Source organism: Solea solea, chromosome 21 (assembly GCF_958295425.1).
Source record: "Solea solea chromosome 21, fSolSol10.1, whole genome shotgun sequence".
NCBI lineage: Eukaryota > Metazoa > Chordata > Actinopteri > Pleuronectiformes > Soleidae > Solea > Solea solea.
The window spans coordinates 6,181,168-6,199,071 of NC_081154.1; the positions used below are offsets into that span (position 1 = coordinate 6,181,168).

At 38.4% G+C, this 17,904-nt stretch overlaps 3 protein-coding genes across 5 annotated transcripts; 2 read left to right on the forward strand and 1 right to left on the reverse strand.

The window, feature by feature from the left end:
* Positions 1 to 8: 8 nt before the first annotated feature.
* LOC131448835 (RNA-binding protein with serine-rich domain 1-like) lies at positions 9 to 4,204 on the forward strand. Its single transcript, XM_058621624.1, has 7 exons — positions 9 to 96; positions 1,233 to 1,379; positions 1,479 to 1,658; positions 2,235 to 2,337; positions 2,484 to 2,637; positions 3,012 to 3,153; positions 3,243 to 4,204. Coding segments are annotated over exons 1-7 (828 nt in total). The 5' UTR covers positions 9 to 94; the 3' UTR covers positions 3,343 to 4,204.
* A 1,793-nt stretch (positions 4,205 to 5,997) lies between these two features.
* On the forward strand, positions 5,998 to 10,058 carry si:ch211-131k2.2 (uncharacterized). 2 transcript variants are annotated; one of them, XM_058621978.1, is made up of 7 exons: positions 5,998 to 6,090; positions 7,907 to 8,054; positions 8,877 to 8,958; positions 9,060 to 9,089; positions 9,188 to 9,241; positions 9,424 to 9,495; positions 9,643 to 10,058. In XM_058621978.1, exons 1-7 carry the CDS (start codon positions 6,083 to 6,085, stop codon positions 9,675 to 9,677), a joined length of 429 nt encoding a protein of 142 aa, XP_058477961.1. In that variant the 5' UTR covers positions 5,998 to 6,082; the 3' UTR covers positions 9,678 to 10,058. The 2 variants fall into 2 exon arrangements, with proteins under 2 accessions (XP_058477961.1, XP_058477962.1); XM_058621979.1 differs by lacking the exon at positions 5,998 to 6,090 and having other exon boundaries at positions 7,864 to 8,054.
* kat7b (K(lysine) acetyltransferase 7b) lies at positions 9,275 to 17,697 on the reverse strand. 2 transcript variants are annotated; one of them, XM_058621977.1, is made up of 14 exons: positions 17,486 to 17,697; positions 15,518 to 15,668; positions 15,167 to 15,415; positions 14,997 to 15,079; positions 14,260 to 14,343; positions 13,652 to 13,750; positions 13,433 to 13,543; positions 12,686 to 12,877; positions 11,841 to 11,930; positions 11,587 to 11,727; positions 11,401 to 11,494; positions 11,075 to 11,221; positions 10,881 to 10,987; positions 9,275 to 10,258 (listed from the first exon to the last, which is right to left on the reverse strand). In XM_058621977.1, exons 1-14 carry the CDS (start codon positions 17,501 to 17,503, stop codon positions 10,157 to 10,159), a joined length of 1,668 nt encoding a protein of 555 aa, XP_058477960.1. In that variant the 5' UTR covers positions 17,504 to 17,697; the 3' UTR covers positions 9,275 to 10,156. The 2 variants fall into 2 exon arrangements, with proteins under 2 accessions (XP_058477960.1, XP_058477959.1); XM_058621976.1 differs by having other exon boundaries at positions 12,686 to 12,880.
* Positions 17,698 to 17,904: the final 207 nt, after the last annotated feature.

The following is a 17,904-nucleotide window of genomic DNA, read 5'->3' on the forward strand; positions in this document are numbered from 1 at the left end:
TATCTGATTACGTCCAGCTCACTGATTGGTTCACAGCAAACACAAGCATTACGTCATTGATCGGCGACGGCATCTGCAGCGAGGAGGCATAAATATGTACGTAAACCTGACCGGTTTTTAGACAATATTTCTGACTTTGGTTATAAATGTGTAATAAATAGCAATACACACGTTCCAGTGTTGAAGAATTGCAATATTTTTCACTCGAAATTCGCACACCCGAATACCGGCTAAGCATATTAAAAACCCGCATTAGCTCGCTTAGCTAATGCTAACTTGTACGAGCGCTAAAATAACGCTGTTTACACGTAATTCATTCTAATCCGAGTTGGAAGATTATGAGCGATCAAGCGTTCACATATCGCGTAATTTAAAAGTTACCACATAAATATACGCCGCATCTGTTTAATTACATGTATTGACGCCATTCTGTACATTATTAAATGTTCATGTTAGTGAGTCTAATTCTGAGCAGTCAACGCTGCTTCTGATTTATTTCGCGTTGCCCTAAATGGGAAGCATGTTTACTTTAGATGCAATCGAGTTTGGGAGGCCATTTTTACATTTAGACTAACGCCGAACCGTATATCGACAATTTACCGTCATCGCGGTGCAAGTATTTACAATGTAAATTCAGCATAACTAGTAGACGCTGTGATCGACATTAAAAATACACATTTCCTCATGATAGTTTTGTGTGGCCAAAACTTAAGGTAAAATGTTAATTTCCCCCTAAATGGTGGCCAGTTTAAGTCCCCATCAAACCCCAACTACTAACTGTTACCATTTATAGCACTTAGACTGTTTTTTTTAATCCCGTGTAAGTACATTTATTATATTTTTTTGCCATATAGCTAACAATGTTTTTATAATTAGATGAATTTTAGGTTGGATTTACTTAACTATCGATTATTTATTGTGTAATGAAATGCAGAAAATTGTTTAAAATGTTGACCTGTTTCCTAAATCTAAAAGATTCATTAAAGATTACGTCTGCTTCTACAATGGTTTATCCCAAATGTCAACAATCTGACAATTTTTATAGCTCTTGTTTAAATACTTTTTTCTTCCAATTATTCAAACCAACACCTGTGCACACAAGTCTCTGAAAAACAAGTTTGAATCCTTACTGCTTATAAACACCAGATGTGAGAGATTAAGAACAGCTACAGTGTTTTCAATTTCATATAGTCTAAGAAACCAAATGTTTGACACTTTATCTCATTCTACAGGGCGCCTTCCCCGACAAAGAGAAAGGAGGATGACAAGAGTAAACAGCGAGGCAAGGAGAAGTCAGGAACCACGAAAGAAGGTGCTGACAAAGACCGGGGCCGTGACAAGAACCGCACACGGCGCAGTGCCTCCACTGGGAGCAGCAGGTCAGAGATCTGGATTTGTTTTTGAAGTGGTTCTCTTCTCTGTCAATATTGTCACTGGTGTCGTGTGTTGACTTTAGCTACTACTAACCCCATGTTTAGGTCCAGCTCCAGCTCCAGCAGCAGCTCAGGCTCCAGCTCCGGATCGTCCAGCGGCTCCAGCTCCTCGGCCTCCAGCCACTCGGGCTCGTCCAGCTCCCGCTCCTCTTCCTCCTCCTCCTCGTCTTCTTCACCGAGCCCCAGCCGCCAGCGCCACAACAACAGACGGCGTTCACGCTCAAAGTATGGGTCGAGTCTTTACAATATAAATCAATAAATTCAGCAACAGTTTAAAAAAAAAAAAAAGGTTCAGCAAAGACTGTCAATATATCACAAACTGCATTGTTTAAATACAGTTTTACTTAAGTATTTTCAGTCTGTGTTGATGTTCCTCTTCCTGAATTCTATTCTATCTGATTTTATGAAAAATATTGTACCTATTTCTCCACATTTATTTTAGCACACTTAGTTTCAAATTCAAATAAAACTAGTAAGTCGTAGCGGGTTTTTTTTTTTTTTTTTTAATATGGACCAAATAAACCAGAAAATATTGACATTTAAGAAGCAGAAAAATACTTGTTTCAATTATTTAAAAAAAGATGATAAATCAATTATCAAAGTAGCTGAGGAATTGATCGTCATTGCAGCCACAGAATGAACCAATAACTATATTCTGACATTATATATACTGTATTTTAGTGTGAAATCTGCATGATGAATTAATCTCTCTTGGTATTTAATGTGTATTTTAATGCCAATATTCTTGTACAAGTAAAACTTCAAAAAGAAATTGAAACGTCTTCTGCCAAATGTTTGTAGGTCAAAATCGGCAAAGAAGGATGACAGGGACAGAAGACGCAGGAGCCCCACACCCAAACCCACCAAGGTCTACCTGGGCCGGCTGACGAGAAACGTCATCAAGGTGAGTAAAATCAACACCACACAGCTCACCTCACTGCCGGTCAATCAGATGCTGCTGTATTTTATTTAAAAGAATATATAAAGTTGTCATGTAGATGTGGAAGGTGAGGCAAACCTTTAATGGCTGTCCTCTCTCTGCCTTTGAAGGAACACATCCAGGAGATCTTCTCCACCTACGGCAAGATCAAGATGATTGACATGCCCATGAACCGCGTCCACCCTCACCTGTCTAAAGGCTACGCGTATGTGGAGTTTGAGACTCACGACGAGGCGGAGAAGGCCCTGAAACACATGGATGGAGGTAGAGGAGCATGACGGTGGACATAATTTTAAAGCTTTATAATCCTGGTGCTCGGGAGAGTTCACTGGCCCGCATGCCTCAGAAGTTTCCCTGCTCCAACACACCTGATTCAAATTATCAGCTCGTCTGGTAACGCCCCAATCATTTGAATCAGGTGTGTTGGAGCAGGGACACTTCTGTGGCTGCTTTTACACTGCACCTGTATCTGATTGTTTTGGAGGAACGTTTTACAATGTCTTTCAAAAATGACCCATGCAATGTAAATGCAGCCTTCTGCATGCATGTCAGGAGTCCCCAAGGACCAGGATTGAAAATCACTGTTTAGCCGACACTAATGTCTACAAATGAATGTGTGGGTTTTCTTGTTATTTCAGGTCAGATTGACGGTCAGGAGATCACAGTCACAGCTGTGCTGACTCCCACCGTGCGTCCACCACCTCGCAGGCTGTCTCCTCCTCGCCGGATGCCTCCTCCACCTCCAATGTGGCGACGCACGCCGCCTCGTATGAGGAGAAGGTACATTTCTGCTTGATTTGTTTTTTATACACAGAATACTGGTGATTTAAGCACAGTTGACACCCTCTCTCTCTCACTTTCTCATCCAGGTCTCGGTCTCCGCGGCGACGCTCTCCAGTGCGGCGCAGGTCTCGGTCCCCTGGCCGCCGGCGCCACCGGTCACGCTCCAGTTCTAACTCCTCGCGCTAATTATTTGTGAATTTTTTTCTCCTCCTTTTGTCTGGATCTGCTCCTCTACTGTTTCTGTTTTTTTTTATCAGAGCCATTGTTTTTATGGTTAACCATGATGTTGTGAGTTTTGAGAGTGTGGACGTTAAAAATCATTAGTTTCACTCTTTCTTCTTCTCAGTGACTGAACCTGTCCCTGAACCACGTGCTGTAAACACACGTGCTGTAAACACACCAGTATGCGGGTGATCTTTTCTTTGTTTTTAAATGTGCTGCCATGTAATAAACCTCAAAATGTCAAGTAGCCACACTTGACACACACACACCATACAAATTCACCACAAATATTCATTTTTACAACAACATTTGTATGAGGAAGAAAATACAATTTTACACATTTCCATCCATACAAATATTAGATATAACGCAGAAGAGGGTTGGACAAGAGGACGTTCATGGAAGACTTTTAAAATTTTTATTGTATTTTAGTTTTGATGCTGAGGATTTTTTTTTTCTTTAAAAAATGTTGGATAATGAATGGATTGAAACGTAATGTGTTTTAAAATCTACCGTGTTGTGTTGAAGTCGACTGAAAATAACAATGGCTTCTCGTGTCAGTGATCTCGTCGCTGAACCAGTCAATCGAGGAATGATTAATTTTGAAACTGCTGTTAAATTTTCAGCTGTCATGGCTACGGTGCTCTACAGTGCAGTACAGATGATATATATACATACCCCCCCCCCGCTGTACCCACTGGGGGTCACTCACTTCATCCCCCCCTGCATTGATGTACAATGTAGTGAATTTGTTCTTCAGTAAAATGACTGTTATTGTTCATGTTTAGGTTGGAATTACATTCAAATAAAACTCCTGTGTTTGTGACATTTGATGCCATTTTTCCCTTTTTTTTTCTTTCCCATGACTGAAGCGGTGATTGTTCAGACACAGGAGCAACACAAATGTCCTTTTACATAACTGAGAACAGTGAAACACACAATCAGAACAAAGTACCCAAGTTATAATAGAGCACAGATAAACAGAAAACTAAAGGTCAGACTAAAATAGAGCATAGAAAGAAGCACTTTAAAGTGCCTTAAAAGAGCTTATCCGTAAGTATATGAGACTGGAAGATGTTTTTAACCCTGATTTATAATTATTCACATGATTAATTTCAGTTCCACTGGTAGCTCGTCCCAGTTGTGTGCAGCATAACGGCTCAATGCTGTTTCACCATGTTGAGTTTAAATTCTGGGCTCGACTATCTGGCCTGAGTCAGTAGGTGTTAGAAGAATGCTGGGTTTATTCTGGACATATTTACCATCATTTAGTGATTAGCAGTTAATCGGTAATACAGAGGCAGCTGTGCAGGAGCGACTTATGATGTCTGCTTTAAAATTAAATGAGAATTGAGAATTTCTGTTTTTGTATTTTTGCCACATTGACCTTTTGATCTGCAGGTATCAGGAGTGAGAGTTGTCTTAAATCATTTCCTCAGTGCTCGACTGTAGCAGATTTCATGATGTCACGTGTGTGTGCAAATCTTATTATTTTTTATCGCCCTTTAAAGGTCATGGTTTGAACTGTTAAATAAAAACTCTTCAAGTAACCAAGAAATACCAGATGAACAAACAAAGTTATTCACGTGAAACTGAAATCAAATGACAAGGAAGCCACTGAAAAAGATATTAAAATTACGTAAAAATGTAAACTTTCAAAGACTGGGACTCGCCTATCGATCATCCATGATGATATTAATCACAGATACTGTCATTGTTTTTCACCATCTGTCAAAGACTAGTGTTAAATAGTGAAAGTTTTAACCACAGCTGAGTGAGATTGAAGGTTTTTCCAGGAAAATGCTGACACATTTGAAATAGAAACCTGTGTTAAAGGAGTAATCTGGTCATTCAGTATCACACTTGATTACATTTAAATAATGGGGGATTAAGGAGATCCAGATTTCACAAAAATAACAATATTAATAATCATTTTAAAGGAGATATTCTGACTTTTAGTCTCCTATATGGGTGAAATTCCAGACTTGCTTTTGCCTACAATAGTCTATATCGTATAGTTGCGACTTATATTGTGAATTGGGTCTCCATAATGTTATAATTTGTACAATATTTCTGTTAAGCGTTGAAAAACAAGGGCCTACATCTGACAACTTATGTCAAAATAAAAGTCATAAAGAGATGATGATGAGCCGGATTTTCCAAGTGGATCCACAGAATCTGAGTCCAGGATCGTTCCCCTTTAGAGTCAGACCTGTTCCTTAAGTACTTTTTCTCCACTTGTCACCTGAGATTCAGAATAGAACTAAAAGGAGAGTCACTCAAGATGAAGCCGGGACAGATCAGAGGTCAACATCTGTGGTGAATCACCAGCAGCGAGCAGAAGGAGCAGCGTCCTTAATTCACCCCCCCAACATGGAGATGGTGTTCTGTCATTATGGAGGCTCTTTGTGACTCAGCCATTTCAAATGCAAATGTCGTGCCTCTGATTTCTTTTCATTCGATTCCGACGACGCGCACACGAGGGCTGTTCGCGTGTAATTGCTTTTCAGGCCTAATTGTCACGCGCTTTTTCTTGCTCGTCAGAAGCACCTGTGTGCGCGCGCGGATCAAAGCGTTGGACACGCGTGTGTCAGCTTTGTTTCAAGTGGGACGTCCTCGCAGCGCGCGGATCGTCGAGTAATTGCCCCTCTCCAGACATTTCTGTGGCCGCGGCGCTCAGCTTTCATGAAAGCCGAGCATTTAAATGGCTAAGTAAGTAAAGATCATAAAAAGGGTTTAATAACAGTGTAATTATCTCTGGAGATGAAAAACAAATATCGCCAAATTGAAAATATCAACAAACACATCCCAGCCGACGACGTGCAACTGTACGTATAATACACGCACTTAAATGAATGTAGCGGTTGTTAATTTCAGGCTGTACACAGGAACTTTTATCAAGAACTATGTGTGTTTACACCCCAGAAACCCCAAGAACTAAATATAAATATTAGATAGTTTTTTGATTCTCAGAATTGTTGGCTGGAGTAGGTGGAGCTAGCAGTGCTAAACTTAGCCATAGCTTACAGTCCTACCGAAATTCGCAAGGTGTGACCAACCACCACAAGAACTTTGACCAGAAACTAAACAGGAACTATGTTTGTTTGCACCACAGGAACCAAGAACTAAATAGAAGTATGTTTTTTTTGATTCTCAGGAAGGTTACTTGTCTGTGGTAGCACAATTGAGGTGATGCTATCAGCGCTAAACTTAGCCATAGCTTATAGTCCTACCAAAATTCGGAAGGTGTGACCACCACAAGAACCTTAACAAGGAACTGAAACAGAGACTAGTGCATTTCCATCGCAGGAACCATGAACTATATAGAAGTATGCTACTGCACAGGTCTTTTTGATTCTCAGAAAGGTTCATTGTCCAGAGTAGCACAATGAAAGTGGAGCTAGCAGCACTAAACTTAGCCAACTGACACAAGAGCTAATTAGCACCACTGCTTTAGCAATCTCTAGCAACTTTGAAGTCGGCCATGCTAACTTCACCTTTAGCACCAGTCTTTCACGAACTTCCTTCATCGTATTATCTCTATATAATCTACCATAAATTCAGTCCTTTTTGATATTTATTTTAAAAATCTTGAATACTAGCCTTTTAGTCTCTTATTCAGCCACTTTTAAATTCGCCTTTATAGAGCTACTGTTACACTCAAAAGATGTGTTCTTGACACTTTGAGGGACAACTTTCTAAAGATGTCTTTTTATAGTTTTATTTATTTATTTTATTGATTATCTTTGCAGGAACAGTGTACAGTTACAGTGACGCTAATCTACATTTACTGTATTGTCCCTTAAGTAACGTATGTAAGAGACCAAAAATAAATCAATATTACAGAGTTCAGAAACAATAAATCAAATCGAGTAGACAACAGTAAACGTCTTCTAATTTACCGTCAATAATGTGAATATCGACCTAAACCAATTTTCCACCGATAAATCAGAGTTTTCTTGTTAAATTGTATTATGAACCTTATTAACTACAAAGACATCTAATCCAGCTCCAGGCATCCCTAATTAGATTTTAGAGGTGGCGTCTGTATTTAAACTGTTCAAATACATCCACGACCTGCAGAGATGCCAATAAAGCTGTGCCTTCAAAGCAGGTGGGTTTTATTGATTTGTTGTGTTTGCCTGTGATATCAAAGAGGCACGTCCACATCACAAGGTCACAAAGAGAGAATATTTTGAGTCCGTCTGTCTCGTAAAAATGGGAATGAAAGGACAAAACCAAGGCCTCATATGTCAATATTTAAGCTTAACTATTACAGAACATGAGAGTCTTTGAGACAAATAATAAATCTGTGTAAGGAAATAAACAACAAGGTCAATCTTGTTTTTATGGTTTAAAGAAAACGCTCTAATATGACAAATCTGGAGGGGGTTTTTTGGATTGTTTTAGAGATAAGAGCGTGGTCATATTTAGTGGGGAGGGGTCTAGCAGGAGGGGTGCAGGGGTATAAATGCTGCCCCGCTCTCAGATGGGACAGACAGAATCACGCAGCATCACGTCCTCACAGCTCACAACCACAGCGATTTTCTTTCTGTCTTGAAATGGAAAACTGGAGAATCCACCTCGCTGTTGTGACTTTTTGCGCTCTGCTGCAAATCTGTCAGGGACTGACTGCGAGTGTGGAGGAGGAAAGAGGATTATCTCCGGACTGGCAGGTGAGTGTCAGTCGACACTTATTATTATTTATAGTAAAATAATCCCTAGTATAGAGTTATTCTACAGAACTAAAATGTCTTCTAATTCTTCTTATATCGCCCTATTTGTTTGTGAACTATTACATACATACTTTGGCAACTTCACCTCAATTAAGTCATTATTGCTTGTATTTTTTTAATGGAATATTTCATAATTTCCTAAATATTCAACATTTTTTCACATTTTGATTTAAAGACAGTTTCTTACCTCTTCCATATACTTTAAAACTTTAAAATGTTTCCCTCAATTAGAACATTACTATTTATATATATATTTTTTTAATTTAATATTTCATAATTTCCTAAATATTCCTTTTATTCGTACATTTTGAATTGAAATACCAATTTTTCAGTTTCTTACTTGTCCCATATACCTCTCTAAGAATTTAGAACACTCACCTCAATTAGGACATTGTTGCAAATGTTTTAATTGAAAATAAATAAATAAATTCAGCTCTTTCATCACCTTCACAGTTCAATTCACAAAATAAACTCATGAACAAACAAACAAATTACACTATTTACACTAGAGATTAGCAAAAAATTGTACAAATAAATACACAAACACAAGCGTACAAAATGTTTTAACTCAATTGCAAGGCAGTCTCCTGGAAATACAGTAAGAAATGCCAAACTATTTTTGAGTCTTGAATTTTAATTTTAATTTAAAATGGAAATGTGTCATCATAAACACCATAGTGTTAGTGTCAATATGGTAAAATAGTTAAATGTATAATTTTTTACTATGATGCTACAAAAAAATTGTGTTTAATTTCCTGACAGGACGAGTCACTGGACCCGAGAGCCACACTGATGAAAAGATCCAAGTCTCTTCGTTTCTACGGATTAATGGGAAAACGTTCAGGTTCCCTCACTTTAAAAAAAATACATTACATAAAAATGATTAATGGCTTAATTCAAAAAGACCTAGAATAAGAATAATTTAGTTTTTCTTCTACCCCACAGATACTAAGAAACCCTTTCAAGTTAACAGACGTACGTCACATGATTTTGACTGAAAACCACCTTAAAAAAAGACCAATAAAAAACTATTTTTGCAATCATTTTTCTAATCAATTCCTATCCACGCGCAGGAAACAAAGGGGAGACGTTTGTGGGCCTAATGGGAAGAAGCATCTCCGGCGCTGGTGAGAAACAAAAACACCAAAAAAAAACAAAACTTGTCGTTCTTCAAAATATCAATGCAGCTTTATTGACTTTTCTTTTAAAAATATCAAATTCATAAAGACATTTAACAGCTATGCTCAAAAGTACAAGGCAAACATTTGGATGTTTATTCTCTCTCTCTTCTTTATTTTTTTTATTCCAGAACCTTTGACCAGAATAAATCCGTCTGAAACAATCACCGAGTTTGACGTTTCCGAGAAACAACACGAGCACGGTACGCCTTTTTTTTTTTTTTTTTTTTCATCTTTCAGTATAAAAACCTGAGTTTGCTTTTATTTCCATGTGCAGCTATATTGTCATTTTGTTTTTAATCTTATTTTAAATTAGGAATATCTCAATTTATAATCCCATTATTTGGCAGGTTCACCAGAGGAATGGATCCAAATCCTGTATTGATGGAGAAAAAAAAACAAAAATATATAAAAAAACAAAACATACACACTATGATCTATACAATTTTACACCAAAGAGGACGCGACACACGTCATACTCCTTGAAGTTCATGCCGACGATGACTGTGTGACACAAAAATAACCATCGTCTTCAAATAAATGCACATTTCCTGAAAGAAAGAACACTTTCTTTTCTCTCATTTTTCTTTTTTTGCACGATCAAAGCAAAAAACATTCATGTTTATCATGTAACATTCAAAGCAGATTTCATACCATTCGCGCACTGGAACGTATGGTGCTTAAAATATATATAAAAAGTACAAAAAAAAAAAAAAACATCCGTGACACGAAGAAGCAGAATAAAAAAAAAAAAAAGAAACAGAAATTAAACACTGATATTTATTGACAGTTCTGAGGTCGAGGCTACTTGTGGCTGGTGAGGCTGGAGGTGAGAAAAGTTCAGTAGCCTGAGGTTGGTGGCGCTCATGTGCCTTTGGGAGGCGTCCATTTTAATGAGCTGGGGTCGATGGTTTTGTTGCTGTTCCCTCGTTTGATCTCCTTCGCCCTCCACTCGTCGATCAGGTCCTGTGAAAAAAACAGAGATGAAAAACGAATTAGAGCGAACGGATGTTGAGTTTGTGTCGTGGATCCATTTCGATTAACTTCTCATTAAAAGTAGAAGATTTTTAACCAAATAAACTGCTCGTAGATGAGTTTTGACAAGTCGCAGATGAGTCACTCGTGATGGGAAATACGCAAAAATACGGCTGACTGTAGATTTAGCATATTCAGTTGAGTGATTGTGTAAGACTGAACGATTCTGTGAACAGAATCTTCTTTTGCAAGTCGCTAGTTTGTGTCGTGTATAAAACAACGTCACAGCGGTTTTGTGCAGTCGTGACCCCGCCCACGTTGAGGACGTACTATAGTAATAGAAATAGATACCAAACCGAGTAGAGTAGAGAAAAGTGTCAAAACATAAAAACATGAAAATAGTCAAGTCAAGGATATCTGGGATCTTAATACAAACCCACTAAAACTATTTAAAGTTATACTATTTATCGACGGGTATATCGACATTGTACAGATAATATCTCGACTTTGACTCAAAACTGTGAAATAAAACTTATTACTCAAACCTTTAAGTGTTTTAGATTCAAGTTTTGATTTAAATGCTTCAGTAAAATGACATTAAAAGTAATCTTACCTGCCGCTTCAACACCAAGTGTTTGCCCTTCCAGTACTTGAGCATCTGCAGAGACTGTAGCGTGCTCACTATGTCCACAGGATTGACCGCAGTTTCTTGACTGATCTCTGTGCAGCGAGCACAAACAACAACAGTAAATAAACATCATCTGTTTGTGTGTGTAAATAGAACCTGTGTCGCCGCCGGCCGCTCACCTTTGATGGAAATCTCTTTGCCTTGAAAGTTGTACATGTATCGCAGCAGCACTTCTTTCCAGTAGCTTCTGTAGCTGATGAGGCCGAGGTCGGACAGAGGCCTCTCTGGTGACCCGACTTTCTCCTCCACCTTAGACAACAAGTAACCTGAATATAACAAAAACAAAGCACAGTCAGTGATCAGACTGAAACTTTTACCATCCAGATTTAATATTTAATTACAATATCTGCAATCAGTGACTTCAAATATTAGACTGTAAACATATAATCCACTTATTTTTGTAACAGTTCAATAAAGAATAATTATCAGTGCACGTGTCACTTACTGAAGTCAATGAGCATCTTGCCAAAGCCTTGTCTCATGTACTGCGGCATCGTCAGGATACAGGACACGTTGTAGTTCAGGAATGAATTCTTCTCCTTTAAAAATGATATATAAACAGAAAGTACATTTTGAGCTGTATGCGCAAACATACAAAAATACGTTTCTTCAAAAATGTTTTTTTATTCACCTTAGAAAAGTAGCCCACTAAATGACAGCCCGTGTTGTCGGCCTCAGTCATGACGTAGAAGAGAAACGGCTCCACGTCGTAATAAAGTGTTTTGTGATCCAGGAAGAGTTTGGCGAGTAAACACAGGTTCTGACAGTAGATCTGAGGGAAGAAAATAGCCTTTATAGTCACTTATTTGATTGTTTTGATGTCAGGTATGAGAATCAAAAAGAAAACCCAGAGAAAATGTGAAGAATTCTTAAGTTTGACTTCACCTTATTCTTTTTGCCGTCCACTTCAAACACAGATATGCCTCCTTTTCTGTAAACTTCGTCTCCTGGAGGATGTTTCCATACACACTTTGCCTGAAAACACACATGCCATTACCTTCATATAAATCAGTGAGCATGATGTGCTTAATATGTAGATCTAAGAGTCATAATGCAGCATTGACAGGCTCATGTAAGGGCTTATTTACCCCAATTCTATTTTCTCTAGGGATTTAAAAAAAGAAAGAAAAAGAGCACAACATTCAGAATCTGAAAAGTTATGTTTTAACCTTTACAGAACTCTGTATCTAAAATCCCAAAGTACTCATGACAAAATAAAAACAAAACCAAAAAATATGAGTAAGAGGGGTTTTGCATCAGCCAGTTTAAATAAATAAGCACTTTGTCTATTTAAGCAAATAAAACACATGAAAGCAAATAGAAAATTTGAAAAAAGTCTGGAAATGTCACATTAAAATTGTTTGACATTTGAGGGAGGTGAAAAAGTGGGTGAATCGATAAAAGATAGACGCAAATGAGTGCAATGGAAACAGTTTTAGCAGAAAAAATGATAATAATTGCTAACATAATTGAAGAATAATGAAAACAGTAGATACAGCAGATGAGAGGAGGTTTGTATGAACTCCATTTAGTACAAGAAGCAATTACGACTACAATGAAACGCCATCATTTATCAAACTGTGCCTGTTTTCCTTCTGTGGTGACACAATCTTTGGCGCCACCTACTGCCTATCACTGTGAACTCCTAATATTGACAAACACATAATTGCACATTTTCTTTTAACATATCATTGAAAATCTGGTAAATAATGGAAAGGTCTGGCTCTCACCATGTGTCGCCTGAGGATGGTCTGACTCTTCATGTACTTGAGGCAGAACTCGCAGACGTAGAGGCGACCCAGGCGTGCGTACTCCTCTGGATAAGGCGAGTGGTACCACGTGTCCAGTTCGTAGCGGCCGAACAGGATGGTTTTGATCATGTTGCTGCCCTCGGTGATCTGACCCTGGATGCGCAACTTCTCCTGCAGCAAGAGTGACACGAGAGAAAGTTAATCTCAACGTCAAAGAGAGAAGTAGACTTAAAGGTTGAATCATACTGCTATATTTATTGCAGATGACAAAAATCAGTTAAACCAAACGGGGATTTGTTTTGCCAGTTTTCTTTGTACTGTGCCAAATAACATACATTCTCTCTTATCCTGTCATCTAGATTTTATGTCTGCACTGCACTTATTTATTTTAAATAAAATAAACAATAAACTAAATATTAAATACAGGTAAACAAAGAATAAAGATTGTCAAATGAACATTAAGATGAAGAAACAAGAAGTTTTAGTGCACTAAGCAGCATTTATCATGTGTTAAGTTACATACAAATTAGTGGTCAACTGGTGAATTGAGTCTATTTATATAAGCAAGTATATGAGTAGAGAAATATTGTTTGCAGATTCTAGCATCACAGCAAGTTGCAAATTACGTTTCTTTCACATTAGTTGTAATTTCTGACCAAATTATTTAAGCTTGTAACATCAAAATAGATGGAAAAACACTGGTGAAAACATGTAGAAGCTCATTACCAGGTCTTCAGAAGCACGAGCCTGAGCTTTCCTGAAAAGCTCCAGATCATATTCACTGGTGATGTTCTCCAGCAGAGGTTCTCTGGTGTTGCTGTGAGTCTGTCGATGCTCCTGTGGATTAGACGGACGGACGCGCAGAGGTGAGACGACACCAGTGTGTGATGCAGCGGCAGGAAAAATTAAATAAATACAAACTGCACGTCAGAGAGTGTGATGTACCATGTGCTTTTCTTTCTGCTCCTTCTGCAGACCAGAGTTCCTTCCTTTCCTCATCTCGGCCACCTGCTCTTTGTATTTGCTCTGTTTTGATGTTGGCGTCTGAAAAGCAACACAGAAAAAAGGATAGGAAGTCAGTTTGTTTACGCTGCCATGTTGGCAGGAAAAGCGGCAGTGCCAAATTCAAGGTGAGCAGTTTAACAGCAGCTTTACACTATCCTAACTTTTTATGAAAATGGCCGGTGAAGAGACTAACTGCCAGACATACTACTTGGTTTATACAGAGGGGTATTGTGTGAAGTACTGTTTGACCTTAGTTACTGGAGCTCTAATGGGAAAACTGCACACTATGAGCAGACAGAGCATTTGGCAGAACATGAGGCAAACTGACACCCACACACAAAAAAAAGAACAATACAGAGCTCCTTTCTTTTTTTTTTACTGTTGCACAGCAACAACCAAATCTTCAGACAAGCCACTGCTGCAAAAAAACTGCAGCAATTCTTGTCAAGGTCTTAACAGAAAAGCCACACGTTATATTTTCATTTTTACTGATTAAACCTCAGTGCTGCCACAGTGATCTTTGTAAAAAAGAGAAAAAAAAAACCTACCTGGTGACGAGTTGCATGGCGTGAGTTGTTCTCCTCTTGTCCTTTTGCCTCTTCTTCTTGTTTCTCGCGGCTGATGGCTTTCACCTGAAATGTGCAGGCAGCGACAGACGACAGTTTTTCTCGTTGTCCTTATTTCCTGATTTGTTTGAACATTTAGATGGATATGGAAACTGAAGCTTCAAACTGTTCAATATTTATGTTTTAAAACACAGTGGAAAAACGGTATAGAGCTCAATGTTTACACCTCTTGTTTCAGACCCCAAAACAATAGAGTTGTCATTTTTCTCTGTTTTCAGTTAAGTTTAGATTGATTATTTTGTCCTTTTCCAGAAAAAAATTAATTAATTCAGTTTATGTAACAAAATAAATTAATAAAATGTTTTGTACATAACTTACTGTATAATTATAATATTTCTGTACAATATTTCTGGTTTAAAAAGTGACAACTTATATAATGTGTTATTTTAAATTTCTGGAATATTTTAATCATCAGTACATGAGTCATATGGCCAAGACAATTTAACGGAGCTTTTTAGAGTGTAGTTGAAAAACTATGAGATGAAAAAAATCTCAGAAATCTGCCTGTTAACACAGAAGGCACCATGGAAACTAGATGTATAAATAGCATAAATACAGATGGCATTCAATTAGGATGGTGCTAACTAAATAACGGAAGATGACAGATGAAATTCGGTGTTGTGAAGCACAACTACTGATCGGGTTTTACATATACTCACTTTGCACTCATCTGCGGAAAGATTGTGGTAGAGTGGACAACCTGATACGGCAAAATGACGTTCGTGTTTCCCTGTGAGGTGACCTGTTACATCGAGACAATGATTAATACAAAAAAAAGCTACAATAAAAGTGTAAATCAGAGTCTTAGAAGTAAAATCTGAGCTCTCACCGAGTGAATTACACCCAGGCGTTGGACATTTCATGTTAAAGTTGTAAGTCTCGTGACAGCGCCGGCGCTTGGGTCGATGGGAGAGGTCTTTGTCCGAGTCTCTGTTGGCTTGGTCTTTGGCCTGGCTCTCATCATGAGAGGCGTTGGGGCTGGAGATGTCCAGCTCAGATTCAGAGGAAGGGGCATTACCCGTGGGCGTCAAAGGTGGAGATTCGTCGTGGTCCGCCGCTCGTTTCAAGTCTGGGGCATCTGGAGAAACAAAAAAAAAAGTCAAACAACCACCATGTAGAAGAAACTCCTGAGACTGCAAATACAACATTAGATTTAAATGAGCAGGATGTGTTAACCCACCCTGAGAGCTTTGACTACGGCGCGTGGAGGCTCTGGTGAGTCGTTGTCTCTTGTTTAAGTTTCCATCGCTTTCTGAACTATTGGTTTGCTCTCTTTCAGCGGAGGAGTCCGAGTCTTCAGTTCCATCTGAACCACTCCCTGGCATGTGTCTCTACAAGGACAAATAGTGAAATGACAGGAATGTTACACTGATTCAGTAATCATGGGACAAAATAGTAAAAGCTGACATGAAGTGACAGTGACATAAATAACAAAGCTTGTTGATAGCTGATGAGTCTGGACAGGGAGCTGTTACAGTTCAAACACACCCCAAATTCAAACACATAAAACATTATGTAACTAAAACTAGGCAAACAAACTTAAAACTCTTTTAGCAACGTGAGTCATGACTACAAATCGCTAAAATCTAAGGACTTTTCCACTGGTCTCACTGAAAAATCATTCTAAATCGCTGTTTTTGCAAAACCCTGGACACAAATTGCATTTAGCATTTGATCCAACAGCAACTGACATTGCAAATGCAACAACACACTGATTACCAAGTTACTCACACATGTGTGCACCTGCATATACATTGGGGATGCACAAAATTATTGGCAGATATTGGCTTTAAAACGTATTATCGGATAGTGGCAAACACACCAAGATCTGCCAATATGACTAATAACAAATATAGTTGGCTAAAAAAGCTGCTACATCCACGACTTCTATGCCAGCGCCTATGCCTTATTTATTTTGCACAATAAAGACATTTTATATCCACATCTGCTGTGACATATGTATGACAAATACAGAAGAGACTAAATGTGATATGCAGTTGGGCAAAAGAAAAGTTGTATACACCTGTATCGGTTATCGGCCCAAGCACTCCCTAAATGTCGGCAAAAAGTCCAATATTGTGCATCCTTAGTATACACTATATTTACTTGCTTATACAGGCAAATTAACAACATTATGTTACATACAATGTTGAATTTTCAACATATGCATTGCTTATACATGTAGTATAAGAATACACACGTACATAACGTTATTTTGAGACAGAGACAATCTCCTATATGTCATAAAACGAAACGTAAACATGTCAACACATTTTAATATGCAACATTATGACAAAGGTACATGTAACCTCGGATGGCTGCGCGTTAAATGGGTAACATTTGTATTTATTTGATGTACAGTAAGACATAAACATACAGTAATAGTTTTGCGAATGGTTATGGTGGAGACAGTCTTTATTTGAATAATGTATGCTTTGACAGAATGACCACCGACAGCTAGCTGTTAGCTAAGGATGCAACGAACGCCTACAAATGATGCTGACGACGACGTAATAACTGTCATTACAGTTAACATGATATTAATTTGAAAAATAACTTATGCCGAGCTGGTTATAGAATTTTACACTTGCCCACACATAGCAATAGCCACCCAAAATGTGTACAGCTTCGTTAGCCCCAACGTCAGCAAAGCTGCCGCCGTTGTCTCAAACGGCTAACAGGCTGTAGCACCAAACTCCATTCACAAATCATATAATTTGAATTTTAAGTTCTCATCGTCGAGCTCGTCTTCCAAGTCACTGTCAAATTATTTATAAAAAACGTAATGTTGCTGTACTGTAGTGCATTCGGCAAATATACGACCACAATCGATTTGTTTTATTTCAACAAAACCTATGTTTAATTCCAAGATTTTATTCTGCTGCTTGTTAACGCCCACCAGGGTATATTTATTAACATCAGCGAAACCACTGAGCTAATGTGAATATAATTACTACTTTTTAGAAGCTCTAAATGTGTATGTAGTCATAATCTTCTTAGTGGACCGCATATAAGCACGAACACAGTAACTAACACCGGTCTTTTGCGTGTGAAATTGTCGGATTCCTGAATGGAATATGGCGGAACATGGACATCTGTGCTAATAGAGCTAACACTACCCTCTTGTGCGACCTACATTTGCTCTTACCTGTCGTCTGCGGGGCATTTTCGACTTGATGAACGCTACGTCCGGGCGATTTGAAGAAACAAACGAAAGTGAAAAAGCTCCCAGACTTGAAATAAAAGCAGGAGATTAAACTATTTATTGATTTTTCATGGTTTTAGGCAGAAGTTTGTGTGTGTGTACACAGCGTTGCCCGGGATCTCTCGCGCGCCACATTCCCCGTTGACAGAGCGGCGAATTACACTTCCGGCGATAAATGTGTGACGCGTGAGCCTCCTGACCAGCAGGGGACGACTGTTGCACTGCAGGACCGTCCAATCAACAGCCCCTTTCTCAACAAAAAACACTATAAAATGACACAAAACCTAAATTAAACAGTAACAAACGTCGCTAACTTTTTAAAAATGCTCTGGAAAAAGAAAAAGCTACAGGATTGAGCTGAA

Bases quoted from the DNA above. Each gene is read 5' to 3' on its own strand.
- si:ch211-131k2.2 (XM_058621978.1), top strand. The intron at 9,242-9,423 runs GTGAGAAACAAA...TTTTTATTCCAG, and splicing joins AAGAAGCATCTCCGGCGCTG to AACCTTTGACCAGAATAAAT. The intron at 9,496-9,642 runs GTACGCCTTTTT...ATTATTTGGCAG, and splicing joins CGAGAAACAACACGAGCACG to GTTCACCAGAGGAATGGATC.
- kat7b (XM_058621976.1), bottom strand. The intron at 15,416-15,517 runs GTGGGTTAACAC...TTGTTTCTCCAG, and splicing joins CCGTAGTCAAAGCTCTCAGG to ATGCCCCAGACTTGAAACGA. The intron at 11,728-11,840 runs GTGAAGTCAAAC...TTCTTCCCTCAG, and splicing joins TGGACGGCAAAAAGAATAAG to ATCTACTGTCAGAACCTGTG.
- LOC131448835 (XM_058621624.1), top strand. The intron at 1,380-1,478 runs GTCAGAGATCTG...CCCCATGTTTAG, and splicing joins GCCTCCACTGGGAGCAGCAG to GTCCAGCTCCAGCTCCAGCA. The intron at 2,638-3,011 runs GTAGAGGAGCAT...TTGTTATTTCAG, and splicing joins CCTGAAACACATGGATGGAG to GTCAGATTGACGGTCAGGAG.